The following is a 16,732-nucleotide window of genomic DNA, read 5'->3' as shown; positions in this document are numbered from 1 at the left end:
TGTGTACACACGTGTACATGCAGAAATGCAGAAACACCACTGATGAAAAGTCAGCCTCTCCTCTCTGCGGTCCCTAGAGGGGAAACTGCTTCCATTTGGCTTTGGGACGCTTGTTCTGTTTAAAAAGATAAATGTGTTCCATGTTCTAGAAATGTTCTCCAAACTAATGACAAATTTACCCTGCAAAGGCCGGGCCCCAGGGGAGTTCTGTGGCTGCAAGGGCTCCCTGACTGCTAAGCCCCCTACCCCTGGCAGCCCCAGGAAGCTTCCGGTCCAATGAAAGTCTGGTGGAATCATTAACACACACAGATCTACTTAGAATCACAGCTCTACCTTCTCACCTGGATGATAACTTACCTGCCAAGAAACATTGTTTCCTCATTTACAAAATGGCGGAGGGGAGCCTGGGTGGCTTAGTTGGTTAAGCATCTGCCTTTGGCTCAGGTCATGATCTCAGGGGGGATCAAGCCCCCACTGGGCTCCCTCCTCAGCGGGAGTCTGCTTCCCCCTCTCCCTCTGCCCTCCCCACCGCTGCTCATTCTTCTCTCTCTCTCAAGTAAATAAAAACAAACATCTAAAAAAAAAAAAAAAAAACCAACAAAATGGGGGAAATAGAGTCTCCCTGAGGAGGGCTTTACCTCCTCCAAAATGCAAAGGTGGCTCCCAGAAGACAGCTGTGCTTCACACGCTCCTCCCCTCACCAATCTCACTGGTTTTGCCTCCAAGATGTATGCTGAACTGATCCCTTCTTCCCTCTTCCGGCCCAGCTGGGCTGGACAGGGTCTCGCTGTCACCCTATGTCACTGTTGCCCTCTACAGCCCACACTCCTGCAGCTGCTAGAGCCATCTTTCAAAAAGGACACAAGAGCCAGTCACTCTCCAGCTTTTTCACTCTGGCTGTACCTGGGACAAAGTCGCACTCCACCCTGGCCCACAGCCCACGTGACTTCTGCCGTCGAGCTCCACACTCCAGGCCTATCCTCTCGGCTTCTTAAGCCGCAGTCAGTCCTCAGGCCTTAGCTTTGCAGCTCGCTCTGTGCTCCTGCCGCTGCTCCACTCGGGGTCTCCCACACCCAAAGCAGCCTCCCCCAACCCAGGGGCTATCATATCACCCATTACTTCCTTCACAGCATGTACCACAATGGGGATGACTTTGTGTGTCATGTGTTGGCCCATTACATGTAAGTTCTACAACGGCAACAGCCTCATCTATCTGGGTCGCTACCATGTCCCCCAACTTGGTAGATGGATCGATGGATGGGGGAGTGAGTGAGCAGATGAATGGATGGGTGAGTAGATGAACGGATGGATAGGTGGGTGGGTGGGTGGATGAATGGGTGGGTGGATGGTGAGTGGGTGGGTGAGTAGATGGGTGGGTGGGAGGATGTATGGGTGGGTGGGAGGATGTATGGGTGGGTGGGTGGGTGGGTGAGTGAGTGGATGGATGGATGGGTGAGTAGATGGATGGGTGGGTGGGTGAGTGGAGAGATGGGCAGATAGGTGGGTAGATGAGTGGATAGATGGGTGGGTGGGTGAGTAGATTGATGGATAGATGGGTGGTGGGTGGATGTATGGGTGGGTGGGTGAGTGGATGGATGGGTGGGTAGGTGGGTGAGTAGATGGATGGATAGATAGATGGGTGGGTAGATGAGTGGAGGGATAGGTGGCTGGTGAGTGGATGGATAGGTGGGTGAATGAATGGGTAGATGGGTAAGTGGGAGGGTGGGTGGGTGAGTAGATGGATGGATAGATGGGTGGGCAGGCAGACATATGGGTGGGTGGGTGGTGAATGGATGGATGGATGGGAGGATGGGTGGATGGGAGAGTGGGTGCGTGGTGGGTGAGTAGATGGATGATGGGTAGATGAGTGGGTGGATAGACAGGTAGATGGATGGGTAAGTGGATGAGTAGATGGATATGTGGGTAGATGGATGGAGGAGTGGATGGATGGGTGGGTGGACAGATGGTGAGTAGATGAATGGGTGGACAGAACGGTAAATGATGGGCAGGTGGATGAGTAAATAGATAGGTGGACGGGTAGATGAATGGATGGGGGTACTGGGAGGTGCAGGAGCAAAACCAGTTGCCTTCTGTGTCCTTGATCCCTCACTTCACGCTGCAGAGAGTTCTCTAACCAAAGGAGCCTACAACCCTCCTTTCTCACCACACCCCCACCCTGTTACCGCCATCAGCAACCCATCCCAGGCTTGCCTGAGAAACCGCATTTCCTCATCCTTCTTCTCATCCTCGCTGATGATCTTGGAGGTGGTGATGCTCACCTCAACACCGTCCACCACAAACTTGCGTGTCCTCTTGAGGGTTTTATTGTGCAGCCTTGAGTCCTGGCAGGGCAGAATCATTAGGCAAAGCTCAGGATTTTAGCTAAAAATCTGTGGGTGACACAGGGGTGTGGCCCACGGCCTTCTTGGCCCCACAGCCTCAACATCCAGGTAAGGACATAGCTCTCCATCATCCCCTTCTTGCCCCAAGCTTCCGAACTTGGGGTCCTGAGTGTCTAAGCTTACCTCCTCTACTCCCCCTGATCTACGCCTTCAAACACTGCCCCCCAGCCCAACACCTGGCTGCCAGCACTCTCACACAGAGGATGTGGCACCAGAAAGAACCAGGTTCTAATCCTCCCTCCACCGCGCACTGGCCCTGTGACCCTGAGCAAGGCCCTCGTCCTGCCCGAGCCTGTTTCCTAAACTTGTCAGAGCAAGAGAACAGCAGTACTTACCTCCCAGGGCGGTTACAGAGATACAGTGAGAGAATGCGTGGGGGACACAGCTCAGAGCCCAGCTCACGGCAACCGTTTGGTACTTGGTATTTATATCCGACAGTTACGACTGCAGACCACACTCTCTTACCCACAGTGCCAAATCCAAAGAGCCCGGGAAACTGAAGTTGGTAACAGATTTGGAAGCCAAACCCGAGCTGACCTGAACTCCACAGGAGGCCACACCCGTCTGGAGCAGCACCCATGGAATTATTCACCATCTTCACCTTCTCCTGTGACTAATCATGCATTTCAGATGCAAGTAATCACAGAGAGCTGCCAGGACTCCGGGGGAGGGGGTAGGGGTGGGGGGTCAAATACCCTCTGAAAACTGGTCCTGATTCGGCAGAGAGCCTGTGGGCCTGCCCTAGAGTCAGCACGGCATCTCCCCCCTCTGACCTCAACAGGCTTCCAAGGCCCTTCCTGGAGTAGCCCAGCCCTGGGTTCCCAATTCCGCCCCAAGGGCCGTCCAGCCAGAAAAGGGAGGGAGGCCAGGACGGCGTACTGCACTCCTTCCCCCCAAGCGGGCTCTGAAGTCCCGCTCCTGCTCAGCAGGACCAGCGCCGGCCCTCGCTCCCTAAGGGCTTGGCTCCCCTGACCCCCGGGGCCCCCAGACACCACGGACACTGAGCAGCCATGCCCGACTCTTGTCCTCCTATGGTACCCAGCTTGGTGTCCCAGAGCTCAACTCAAGACTACCGGTGAGAGATAGGGAGTGGCGGGGAAGAAGGGAGCCCAGGGCTGCAGCCCTCACACCAGGACTACCGCTGGTCACGGCACCTCCTGCCCTCCCCTCACCCCGCCCAGGTGACAGGCTCCTCATCCCGCTGCAGGGTGCTGACACAGCCCATGGACTCTTTTCAGAACCGCCGTGTTCCCTGACTCGGTGCCAGTCGGCCAGCAAAGGAATGTTCTTGACACCCTTGAGAACAGGCAGGGGAGACCCTGCTCTGGCCTTTATTTTTTATAATTACTTTTTTTTTCTTTTTTGGCTTGGTATTTTTTTAAGCAGAGGAGGGACAGGTTACCTGTCTTAAGGCAGGTGATGGGCCCCAATGCCACATGTACTTAAGCTGTCTGCGCTCATCCTGGTGACATGTTCAAACTGGGCTTTCCTTCTCTTCCTGAAGCTAATTGTTGGGCTGGCTGCCTGCTTGTCCCTCTTTCCCTTCCCTTCATTTAGCAAATATTTTTGAGTCTCTACTGCGTGGTTTCCACCAAGTAAACAATGGGAGAAAAAAAAATGCTACAGTATCGTCCCTAAAATCACTTGACTGACCAGTGTGGCCTGGTCAGGTGGCCAAGGATGAGTTCAAGGACCTCCTGAGATTTATCAGTGTGGGTGGGGGAGGGGTCGGCCCTTCCAGAAGGAAAGCAGAATGGCACGTGGGGTTCGGAGCCCATAGTCTGTGGGTCTGGGCAGCTCTCCATCCCCCACCGAAGGCTCCATTTGCTTGTCTGTACACAGAGATGATGAAGGGGCCTCTGTCTTCTTTTAAGCACTTCACAGTGCTGGCCTCTACGCTGAGCCCTCAAGCTCAGGGGTTACTGTCGTTCACAATGTTACCCACCTCCAGAAAGGCCAACTGAGCCCCAAGAGTGCCTCCAGCCCACTCCCTATACATGACTCAGCCAGTCAGCCGCGGGACCGCATGGCAGACCCCCAAATAAGAGAACTTCCCTCCTTGACTTCACCAAGCTTCACCAAACCTGATTTAAACGGACACACAATTTGAAATTTAAACCTGAGCCAACCGCCCAGCGTGACTAAATCCCAGACTGAACTCAGACACTCTGGAGATTACACTAGGAGTTGAGCTCAAAGCTCTTCACAGAAGCGCAATCCCTCATGATCCACTTAAAATGGAAGGTAGCCGCTAACTGCTTCTAAAACCAAAACTGGGTGGAAGCACGTCCTACACACTCTGGTTCCAAACCTGTGGGAGAAGAGGTGGCGTTACCTTGAGGGACAGAGAGCCTGTTTCTCTGTTCAGGGACAGGTCGGCTGAGAGGGAGGTGCTGTAGTCCATGCTCTCGGAGGTGGAGAGGCTCCCACAGTCTGAGTCCCTCTTGGACGGGCCCGGGGTGGCCTGGGTAGGGAGCTCCAGGCTGCCATTGGCTAACTTCTCGGCACCCAAGGTCTCCAGGGCACTGCTGTTGGGACGGCTCTGGCTTGTTTTTTGGGACTTGTTGGCTGTTGGACTGAGGTTCCCTCCCTGGTCAGCTACTTGCTTCTCTTCAGATACCTGAATTCTGGCATCCATTGACACTGGCCGGGACTTCCGGAAGGGTGCTGGCACCGCCAGGCCATTCTCATTTCCAGGAGCCGCATCCGGGGAGTTGGTGGTTTGGAGGGATCTGTCCCCAGAGGGCTGGCTGGGCCCATTCACATTGTCCTGAGGCTGGCCGGGTGGCAGTGGGGTGAAGGATGATTCTTTGAGAAGCTTGTCGGTGTTGAGACTCAGCTGACTTACCTCAGAAGAGTCTCGAGTATGGTTCCCCAAAGGCTAGGAAGAAAAACAAGAGTTAAAACCATGCTATAGTATGTCTAAGACAAGAGTCAGAGATGCAGCAGGGCTGGAAAGTCAGATACTCACAAGGTGAAGTAAGCTGGGACCAAGGAAGTATCGTTGTTATCCCTCTCCAGTGAGCCACAGTCCTCACTACTCCCTACTGTCTACCAGCAATAGAATTACTACTTGTTGCGAATTAACTGAACACCTGTTCTTCCTTCTAGGAGCAGAGGCAACTGTGGGCAGCTGGACAGCTTATCCCCTGTCTAAAGGTGGCAGTGGCTACTCTGCTCCAGCTAACTGTGACAATGTGAGACAGACCTCCCAATTTTTTGAGACAAGCTAGAATCTGGATTTTTACTTGACACCACCTGATTTTTAGACAGCAACTAATTCAAGTTTTGGGTTTTTTTTTTTTAGTTGCATAAAAACCAAACCAAAATTATCCAGGAGCTAGATTCAATCCCTCATCCACTAAGTTTCTAAAGTTTTGTTTTGTTTTGTTTCTTAGAGCTTCTGGGGGGGTGGTAAGTACTGGGAACATTGCCATTGTGAACTAGAACACCCACTTCTGTGGATAAAACATAAACACCCAGTGAATGAATAAAGTGAGCACCCACACAGCCACCTTCCACGTCAGGAATGGAACACTGCCCCGCTCAGAGACACCCTGCCTATGTCTGTCTCTTCCCTTGACATAATAGTTGTCCTGATGTTGATATCTAGGTGTTACAGGTTAGTTTGCTGGTTTTCAAATAAGATATTGATGGAATCACACCGAAGCATTCCCTTGGGTCCTAATGGCCACTGGTTTTAATCTTGGATATGGAAGCTTCCAGAAGGAACTCTAAGCCACCTCCTTATTCAACACTCCTAGAATGATGGTTCAAAAATTCAGATCTGATCCTATCATCACCACACCAAAGCCCAGCCCTTGCCTGAAACCCTCATCAGCCCCCACTGCCCTCGCAACAAGATCAGCCTCCTGCCTGTGGAGAACCAGGCTGGTATGACTGCTTTCCGCCTCCCTCCCCAACTTTACTGTCTGCTGCATTCTCCTGGATCCAGGCCCTGGACACACCACCTCCCTCTCCCACCATGGTTTTTCTACACCTGGCCCTGCCGCCTATCAGCTCAACCAGACGCATCATTCCTCAGACCTCACTTTGCCCATCTCTAAAATGGAGGCCTGGTTCTCCCCTCAGAGTTGCAGAGTGCCCAGCACCCAGTAAGGGCTCCATAAAAGGCTACGGTTGCTGTGCTGATTCTGTCCCTCCTCCTCAATGCTTCCCTTCCTCATCCTGGTAAGGATTCAGGCCAGCCTCTGGCTTCTCCTAGGATTCCATTAAACTCGAGACGGCATTATACCGTCCATTCCCTGACAGATGAGGCCAGCCCCTGTCTCACATGCTTCACGGCACCATCTGGACAGCAAGTTTCCCTCCTGGAAGAGGCCCTTCCCAAGTGGTTCAGACCAGGGATCTGAAAGCAGCAGCTCAGGACAGAATCAAGCCTACAGAAATGTTTTGCTTGGCTTGAACGTTTTTTTAAAAATTTAAATTAGCTTTAATTTAAATTTAAATTCAGCCAAGTGCTGAAGAGCTGCTGATAGGTTACAAATGTGCCAAGACCTGGGTCCCCTGGGCACTCGGGGCAGGGAGACAGGGTCTGGGGTGCCCAGAGCCCTCGGCCTGTTGCCTCTGGTCACGCACAGCCTTTATCTGCATTTATCCCACAGGGTGCTGAAAACATTTTTGTTTCACATCTGAGCCACAACAGGAAAAAGGCAGGGAAGCAATGAGTCAGCTATGAACAGTTAAAAACTGGAAGATCCCATGTGAAAATCTAGATTACTGCTCTTTCTTGAAAACTTACAGAATCTGGCCAACACACCCCTACTGCCTCACTCTGGCCCATGTGCTGACTTACATAACCCATGGCGCGCAGGGCTAAAATCCCGAAGCTGGGAAAAAACAGGAATCCTTCCTGTACCCCCCACCCAGGTCCCCTCCTATACCACTCAAGGCTTGCCAGGATCCCATCCCTCCTCAGTACCCGCTTTCCCAAGGCTTACAGAGGTGGCATCCGTGGAGTCCTCCTCTTCCCCCTCCTCCCGGCCATCCTCGATCTCCTCCATCACTTCGGCCTTGGCCTCGGCCACCAGCTCCCGCAAAGCCTTGTTGCTGGTGACGCTGCTGACAAAGGGATGCTGAGGGGCAAGATACACCTGGATTAGAACCACTTTGGGCTGGAGGGTGCAGAAGGGGCAGGCGAAGGCTCAGGGGAGGCCATCTCCCAAGCAGAGAAGGCCACTGGCATCCCTGAGTGCAAGGTGAACATGTACTTGGTAAGGGAGACCGGAGGTGGCTCGTGAAGTCCTGTGTGTGGTGGAAGAGGCTGAACCCTGGCTCTGACCCCACCCGCTGTGCAACACTGAGCATGTCGCTTTCCTTCTCTGAGCTGCAGGCTCATCTCCAAAGCGGAGATGATAGTGCCAAACCTACAGGGAGGTCATAAGGGTTAACCAGGATGATGTACAAGGAAGTATTTAGCTCAAAGCAGGAGCTCAAGCGATGTTTGGGGGGTTGTTTGTGCGTTTATTTTCTTTTAAAAGGTTTTAATATATGGTTTTAAAATATCTACGACAGGGGTGCCTGGATGGCTCAGTCGGTTGAATGTCTGACTCTTGATTCCGGCTCAGGCCATGGTCCTGGGGTCCTGAGATCGAGCCCCACATCGGGCTCTGCACTCAGTGTAGAGTTTGCTTGTCCCTCTCCCTCTGTTTGCTCCCGTTCTCTCTCAAATAAGTAAAATCTTAAAATAATATATCAACTACATATACTTTATTAAAGTGTTACTTATACCGAGTCAAGTTCACAAATTACTAATCTCAATGACTTTTTCCACTCGTGGTATAACCATGCCCACTGCAGACACTGAAGGTTTCCGTCTCCTTATCATCAAGCCCACTCCCCACAGCTGCTCAGCTCCGGGAACTAGTTTTGCCTGTTCCCTCATTCCATATGAACAGAATCACACAGTATGCAGCCCTTCATGGCTGTTGGTGTGGCTGAGACCATGAAAGTCACCTCTCTCATTGCATATATTGGTAAACTGGTCCTTTTTCATTCCCGTGCGGTATTCTACCGTATGGAGAGGTCACAACCTATTTATCCATTCTGCTGTTCATGGACATTTGTGTCGTTTCCTGTTTTTGTGACTATGAATAAAGCTATGAACATGTGCATGTATGTAGGTTTTTAGGAACATGTGTGTTTGCAAATTCTTAAGGGAGTGTCATGTAAGTTCTACCCTAGGCATTTGCAAAAATGTCACATCTCTACAATAACGAAGGCTCTTTGACACGGCTTGCAAAACACCAAATCTCTGAAGGCCTCAGCAGATGTTAAATCGGCACAAGCACCTTCCCTAGCAGAAGTCTCTCTCAGGCGTCTAATCCCCAGCCCCGGGGTGTGGACGAGGATGTGAGATGACTGCTCACCCAGAGAAAGGGATGTCATTTGTGTATTAGGGGAGCAGGGGGGTGTCATTAAGTTGGAGTTCGCTTATTTGAAATTTAGAGGAAGGCATCTACTGCTTTCACTGTCGGAAAATTGATCCGTGGAGGAACAGTGTCAACGAGATTGCAGGGAAGTACACACATGATGAAGAAGACATTTCGGCACCTGGTAAACACATTCACCACTGACAGGTCCGTCACGAACCATTTTTATGTGCCTGTTCATTTAGAAGAGTTCATCTGTGGAAGGTCATGAGATAACACCCCCTTCCACTCGGGCACCCATCTCTGACCTGAAAGGAATAACCCTCACTCCTTTCAAAGAGCCCTAAACCAGCCTGGCCTTCTCTAGTTAGTCTGGACTAGGGCAGATTTTAAGAATTTCATTTCCTGGGGCAGCTGGGTGGCTCAGTCAGTAAAGGTCTGCCTTTGGCTCAAGTCATGATCACAGGGTCCTGGGATCGAGCCCCATGTTCGGCTCCCCGCTCAGTGGGGAGTTTGCTTCTCCCTCTGCCTACCGCTCCCCCTGCTGTGCTCTCTCGTTCTGTGTCAAATAAATAAATAAAATCTTTAAAAATTTTTTTTTAATTTCTTTTTGCTCTCTCCCATGGCTCATTCACTCACTGATCTGGGCCCTGGCCACATGTGGAGGCCAGTGATGTGCCAAGTGCTAAGAGAAGGCTGAACAACAGTCTGGGCACGGTCCCTGCCCCTGCGGGCTTGCCACTGAGTGGAAGAGAATAGGTATGCAGCCAAATGACACACAAGATCATGACAGATGGGGACGCCCGGGTGGCTCAGTCAGTTAAGCATTTGCCTTTGGCTTAGGTCATGATCCTTGAACCCCTGCTTGGGCTCCCTACTCAGCAGGGAGTCTGCTTCTCCCTTTCTCTCTGCCATTCCCCCCAGCTTGTATGCAGTCACTAAGAAATAAATAGATAAAATATTTAAAAAAAAAAAAAAAAAGATCATGTCAGATCAGGTAACGGGATAGCATGAGGCTGAAACCACATGGGCCTGGCCTGGGCGGCAGAGGCTGCTTAGTCTATGGTCACAGGAGTCTCCCTGAGGAGGTGACATTCGAGCTGGCCAGGGAAAGATGTGGGCACAGAGAGTTCCAGGCAGGGGAGCAGCAAGTGCAAGGACCCTGAGACCAGATGGAGTCTGGCGGGCTGGAGGCACAGCTAGAAGGCTTGGGTGGCAGGGCTTGTGGGAGACAGAAGAGGGGCCAGAGGAGGAAGCACAGAGTGGTGCATGCAGGGTCCTAGAGCCATGGTGAGAAGCTGAGACTTTCCTCTCAGAAGTTGCTGGAGGGTGCAGCTGAGAGGTGGTCTTACTGGTTACCCTTTAAAGGTGTCCATCTGGCTGCTGTTTGGTTCCAAAGGGTCTTGAGTGGGAGAGGCAATAAGGGCTTACTCATCACAGGAGGCAGGAGGGTGTCGTGGTGAGAGTACCGGCTTTAGAGGAAATCCGTCTGGGATGAAATGCCACTTCCACCACCACCTTGGGCAAGTCACTCAACCTCTCTAAGCCTTAGTTAACTCATCTGTATACTGGGAATAATGGTACAGCTGTTGTAAGCACTACAGTAAGTGCTCCAAGTATGGCAGTCATCATCACCACCTCCAACACCACCACCACCGTCACGGCCACAGTCACCACCAGCAGCACAGTTAGACAAGCCTTCAAGGCACAGGTTGCCCCCCGAGCCATCCCTCCTCCCTCCTGCACCCCCACAGAGCACAGCTTTTTGGAACTGAGGGTGAGAATCAGATGCCAAAGGTTCCCGAGCCTCGCACTGCCCGACCTCACACGTGAATCTGAGCAAAGAGCCACGGGACACATCACGGCAGTTGCTGAAGCAGATGCGGTAGAACTAAAGAAGGCAGGCACAGGCTTCTGGAAATACCAAGTTTTCACCACGGCACGCTACACGTTGACCAACTCAGTGGCTTTCCAGCATGGCCAGGAATCTTGCTTTCTTGGGGCTAGACCATCTGCCCCACTGCCTCCCATGGGCACCCTGGGGTCCTTAGGAAGGGGACAACCCGGGGAAGAAAGCCCTTTGCCAGAGGAGCAGGTGAGCGGCCCAGGTCCCCTGGATGCCAATCCTGGAATCCCCAGGCAGAAACGGCTGACAAGGCAGGCCCGGCTGACAAGGCAGGCCCCCCACGGGCTGATGAGACCGAAAACACTGTTTTGTCAACTTCCCTGGAACCAAAAGCACAGACCACCTCCCTCACTGCCTCAGCACCACTAACTCCAGGAATGTGTCCAAAGGAGAGAAGTCCCCAACCCCGAGCCACCAAGGCCCAGTAGAGAGGCAGAACCCTGTTGCCAGGAGGGCCAGAGCCTTCCTGGGCAGGAAGTGCACAGTATGCCTGAGTGGGGACAGGCTATCGGGCACACGGGGCCCCAGAAAGACAGTCGGGCACCCCCACAGAAGGCCCAGATCAGAGGGGAACTTAGCTGTCAGCCCTTTCAGGAAGAGACACAGCTGTTCGGTGTCATCTCTGTAGGAAGCCCCAAAAGGCCACTGGCCAGGACCTCTCCTGCCATCTACACATACAATCTTTCCAAGAAGGAGCCTGGTTTTCCTTGATGTGCTTAGAAACCATCAGTCAAGGGCACCTGGGTGGCTCAGTGGGTTAAAGCCTCTGCCTTTGGCTCAGGTCATGGTCCCAGGGTCCTGGGTTCGAGCCCCGCATCGGGCTCTCTGCTCAGCAGGGAGCCTGCTTCCTCCTCTCTCTCTGCCTGCCTCTCTGCCTACTTGTGATCTCTGTCTGTCAAATAAGTAAAATCTTAAAAAAAAGAAAAGAAAAGAAAAAGAAAAAGAAAAAGAAACCATCAGCCAGGGTGTCCTGCACTCCGCGGCTGGCTTTAGAAAATGCCTGATGCCACTTTCAAGGTTCCAGTTGTCACCATCTGTCCAGTGCCCCACTCCCATCTAACCTTCACTCTCTCATTCCTTCTTCCTCTCTTTAATTCATTCAGAGAGGAGGCTTACCAGAGTGGTCAAGACAACAGGCTTTGGAATGACACAACCAGGATGAGAATCCCAGCTCTGTCTCTTACAAGCTGTGTGATCTTGTACAGGCTACCTAACCTCTCTGTGCCTCAGTTTTATCACCTGTTTGATGGAAATGGGAACAGTACCTACTTCACAGGGTTATTATAAGGATTAAAGTGTTAACATTTGCTAAACATTTAGAATAGTACCTGGCATGGAGAAACGGTTACACTACAGTTAAGTAAAAACATTAATGAATATTTGTTGAGGGCCCTGTACATACCAGACACTGTTCTGGATGCTTGGGACACATCACTGTACAAAACGAAGACTGGTATCCTCAGGGAGCGGACATGCTAGAGATCAACAATAAACTTAATAAACAAGTATGCCATGGAAAAATCAAAAGTAGGGAAGCGAAAGGAGAACTGAGAATATGTTGGGAGTAGAAGTGGCTGGTTTCCAGTTTGAAATAGGGTGGTGGGTGAAGCCCACTGAGAAGAGCAAGGACTTAAAGAAGAGCGTCAACCATGGAGATGTCAGGAAAAAACATTACAGTCAGTGTGAAGAGCTGTGCAAAGGCCCTGAGGCAGCTGCATGCCCAGAGTGGCTGAAATACAGTAAGGAGGCCAGAGTGGCTGGCATTGAGTGAGGGGTTATTATGGGGTGAGCAGATCGTGTAGGACCCTGCAGGTCACCGAGACTCTGGAGTTTGGCTTGAGTGAGAGGGGAGCCATTAAGGGGCTTTGAACCAGGGAGAGACGAGAACTGACATACGTGTTAAGATTTCCCTTTGGCTGCTGTGCTGAGAACAGACTGAAGGAGAACAGGGACACCAGCGAGGAGGTAATAATCTAAGCGAAAGTCATGGGGGCAGCTCTGACCTACGGTTGCAATGGAAATGGTGCAAAGTGGTCGGACTCGGGGCACACTCTGAAGGCAGGGACTATAGGACTTCCTGACAGAATGGATATGGAGCACACAAGAAAGATCAGCACCAAGGATGCTTGCAAGGTTTGGGGCCCCAAGGGCCGGGCGGGTGGGTTGCCACTTCCTGAGACGGGACAGCCATCAGTGGAGCACATGTGGGGAAAGCGGAGGGCACTCGGGTGTGGATGTCCACACAGGGGTAGAGAGTAAGGGACTGGCTGCGGGCACCTGGGGCAGGTGGAGCAGTGTGGGCTGCAGGGGAAATGTGGCCGTCGCTGCAAACCAGGTGGGACCCTCATGGTGAGCGAAGACTTGGGGGGGAGGTGCAGCTGGTGCACTTCCACGGTGATCAGTCGCAGGGAAGAGGAACAGGGGGAGGATGCTACGAAGGAGTGACCAGGGAGAAGGGAAGACACCAGGAATCTATGGGGGCCCAGAAACCAAGCGCTGACGGTGGCAAGGGTGAGGATCAACTGTGGCTGCCGCAGCTGGGTCCCCGGGAGCAGCCTGAAGCCAGCCGCCGGGTCCAACGACATGAGTCACGCATGACCCTGACACGAACAGCTGGGACACTGTGCGGCAGGCTTACAACCAACTCAGCAAGTGTCCCCGGAGCCCCTGAGTGATAGCCATCGTGCTAAAAATACGGCGCGTACAGAACCTCATTCACCCATACAATTGCACCAAGGGAGCACTACCCACATCTCAAAGATGAGGAAACTGAGGCACAGAGTGAGAATGACTCCTAGTCTGGGTGGTCAAGCATGACCTCAGAGCCCGGGTCCCTGATCACTATGTGACAAGGTCCCCCAGAATCTCTGTGTAAGTGAGGGGGTGAATCAGAAACCAGTGTCAATTCACAGCATGAGGGGCTTGGAGGAAGCTCCCGGAAGCAGGCAGAAACAAGGGGCATGAACAGCTCTGCAGGGGCACTGGGAAGCCAAGATCTGGAGGCCCCTACCTATCACTCAAAGCCAGGTGACCTCGGGCAGGCCATGCTCCGCACCCCCGCCCCGCCCCCTCCGCCCAGAAATAAAGAGGCACAAGAACAAAGCTGACAGCAGCCTAAGCCCTGAAAGGCATTATTTTTTTTTTTAAATCTCAAGGGATCGCTCCTTTTTCTGCAACCCTTTCTGTCTTGCACTAAGAATCCCCTGGCAGGACATTGCTTCCAACTATGTAACAAAAATTCCCGGCTCAGGCTGAGTCTCTAGGGCTGCCACGTGGGGACAGAGGACAGCTGGTCTCTTCCTGGTGGAATGTCCTGGATGGCCTAGAGGCCGGATGTAGCAGGCCAGGAGGCGCCCGCTTACAGGAAACAATTGGCCCCAAGCGGCTTGGAGCTCCAGCTTCTGACAGTGATGGCCCACCCCCTCCTCTGGCTTCCCCACCAAACACCACAATTCCCAGAAAATAAGGCCTCTGATACTACAGATGTTTGCAGTTCAAAACATCATTCGCTGGGCACAGGCCAGGGAGGTTAAGCTAAGCACTCTATGGTATCTTTGCACTTAACCTTCACAACGACCCTGTTAAGTGAGGGGCATGACCATTATCCCCATTTCAGAGTGAGATCTGAGTCACAGAGAAGTGAAGCCAATCTCCCAGGGTCTCACAGCCAATACGTGGCAAAGCCAGGATCTGAACCCAGGACTCTCGAGCCGCAGTCCACACCCATTCCATCACTGCGCTGCACACGCCAGAGGGGAGCTGGAGCCTGGAATGCCAACCAGGGCCCTGTGCCTGGCACACAGTAAGTACCAGGAGAAGCAGCTGCACATGAACAAAGACTCTGTGCTTGGCGTGGCCTCTTCTTCCTTTCCTCCCAACACACATTAGACACCATGAGTCACTGGCGTGGAAGGACCACAGTGGGCGAGGTGTGGAGGGGCGGCCCCTCCCCAGAACCCAGACCCACTTTCTCCTGGTCTCCCATCAGTGTTCACGGCATGGGGACAGCAACTGGCAAGCCTGAGGACAGCAGGGCGGGTGGTGTGTGCCACTTTCAAGGCACGAGGCGCCAGCCAGGGCAAAGGGCAACTCCCAGCTACCTCCAATATTTCAAGAAGCTTCGAGGAAACCATCACCCCCTTCTCCACACGAGGGCCAGAGATTCCTCACACAGTAGCCAGAGGGGCCCTTAGAAGTGCAGGTCGGACACTGTGTCCCTTGTCCAACCCTCAGGGGCACCACACCACACAGAGGGTACAGCTCAAGTCCTGGTCTGGGCTTTCGAGACCCTGCATGACCCCACGTGACCCTATGCAGCCTGACCCTTTCTTGCAGAAAAGAGTGAGCACCGCATCCTGCCTGCCCATCTTCGAAAGGCCTGCTGCCGCCGCTGGCCCTCAACTGCCCGCTGGAAACCTGGGTTCGGGGAGGGGGTCCACCATGAATGGACAAGTGTGGCCCACTCTGCCTCAACTGTATACACAGACAATACCGTTCCCACTGAGCATGCGCTCTCCTTCTGGAAGCCTGAGTCCTGCTGCAATGCATCTGAGTAGTGAGTGTATGGGGGTTGGGCGGTATGCGTCCTCTTGGGGAGCACACACCCCACACTTCTCTGATCTCTGCCCTCACCCTTGGCTCCGAGCACTGGCCTCCTCATTCCTCCCAATCATGCTTTGCCTCAGCTGCCCAGCACCCCTCACCTTGTCCCTCAGCCCCCTCTGGGTGTCTGCTCGCACAGAGCCCTTCCGTGCCCTCTTCTTATCAGAGAGCCACCCTCGCAGGCCCCCACCCTCCTGAGTTGTTTCCTTTCTCCCCAGAGCCCTTGTCTCCCTGCCAATGGGCGCCTATCTGCTGTCTGTGGCCTGTCTCCCCCACGAGAACGTAAGCGGTGTGAGGACAGGCTCTGGGGGAGCTGCCTTCATGACGGCCATCTCAGTCCAAGAGCCCAGGGAGTATCAGCTGATTAATGAATGGCTCTTCTGGCCATCGCCTGGGTTGGGGAGCAACACACCCAGCTTCCACATCACAGGTGAGCTCGCCCATCTTCCGTGTGCAAAGGAAGGGCAGGGCAGAGAGGGTAGGCAGCCACCTCCAGTACAGGGGAGCCACGTACCTCCAGGAGCTGCGCAGCACTGGGCCGAGTCTCTGGGTTCTTATCAAGGGCCGTCTTCAGGAAGTCTCGGAACTCCACAGACCTGGGGGGCACAGGTGGTGGCAGTCAGCTTGGAGTAGGGCAAGAAATGAGAAAATTCCCGAGTCACAGACTCTGCTCTCCTGGGAGTCATGTGCTTCCCCGACACAGCCCTCAAAAGACAAAGGGTGCCTTCATGAGCGAGAGCAGCGAAGGCGACAGGGCTTTCGAGATGACCTTCTCATCATGAACATCATTATACAGATGGGGATATGGACATCAGCGGAGCAAGGATTTGCCCGAGGCCACACGGCAAAACAGAGAAGCAAGGGGGTTGAAGTATGAGCCCCCGTTCCCAGCCCAGGGCTTCCCCCGGGCCTGATTAGGCACTTCCTCCCATAGTGGCACCCGCCTTCCTGGCTCACACAGTCTGTTCTGACAGACAGCCCATGTCAGGAGCACAGAGGACAGGAAAAGGAGTGGAGGGCCCAGTTGGCTCAGAAAGGCCCAGAGACCCCCAGGCCTAGCAGGACCAGGAGAACCCTGGCCCTCCACCTGCCCAACCCCACCTGCCCCACATCCCAGGCCCACTGGCCACGCAGCAAACACCCTCAGGCAGGCCTTGCTCCTTACCACTTGGAAGGTGAGAGCAGAGTGGGGGGATCCGACTTGGCAATCTTGAGCAGGACTCGCATGGGGTTGAGCTCATGGTGCGGGGGCTCAATCTGGGCCATCTCAATCAGAGTGATGCCCAGGGACCAGATGTCAGCTTTGTAGTCGTACGGGGTGTCCTTCATGGTCTCACACATCACCACCTCAGGGGCCATCCTGAACCAACCAAGGACAACAGAGGGCTAAGAACCTGGCCTCCCCAGGCACTTCTCAGAGATTCAGGGTC

General features: G+C 53.3%; 1 protein-coding gene across 1 annotated transcript in view; it reads right to left on the bottom strand.

Moving 5' to 3' along the window:
* Positions 1–16,732, bottom strand: part of STK10 (serine/threonine kinase 10) — a gene marked incomplete at its 5' end in the record, with an annotated part of 116,684 nt that overhangs the window by 30,648 nt on the left and 69,304 nt on the right. The window contains 5 exons of the mRNA XM_080804392.1: positions 2,212–2,342; positions 4,738–5,283; positions 7,364–7,498; positions 15,817–15,898; positions 16,468–16,662. Coding sequence (XP_080660518.1) covers positions 2,212–2,342; positions 4,738–5,283; positions 7,364–7,498; positions 15,817–15,898; positions 16,468–16,662 — 1,089 coding nt within the window. The remainder of the gene's footprint in view (positions 1–2,211; positions 2,343–4,737; positions 5,284–7,363; positions 7,499–15,816; positions 15,899–16,467; positions 16,663–16,732) is intronic.

The sequence above is a fragment of the Martes martes genome (genome assembly GCF_963455335.1).
Source record: "Martes martes genome assembly, chromosome: 5".
Lineage (NCBI taxonomy): Eukaryota > Metazoa > Chordata > Mammalia > Carnivora > Mustelidae > Martes > Martes martes.
Note: the sequence above shows the minus strand (reverse complement) of the source record. Positions and strands in the feature narration are given on the sequence as shown.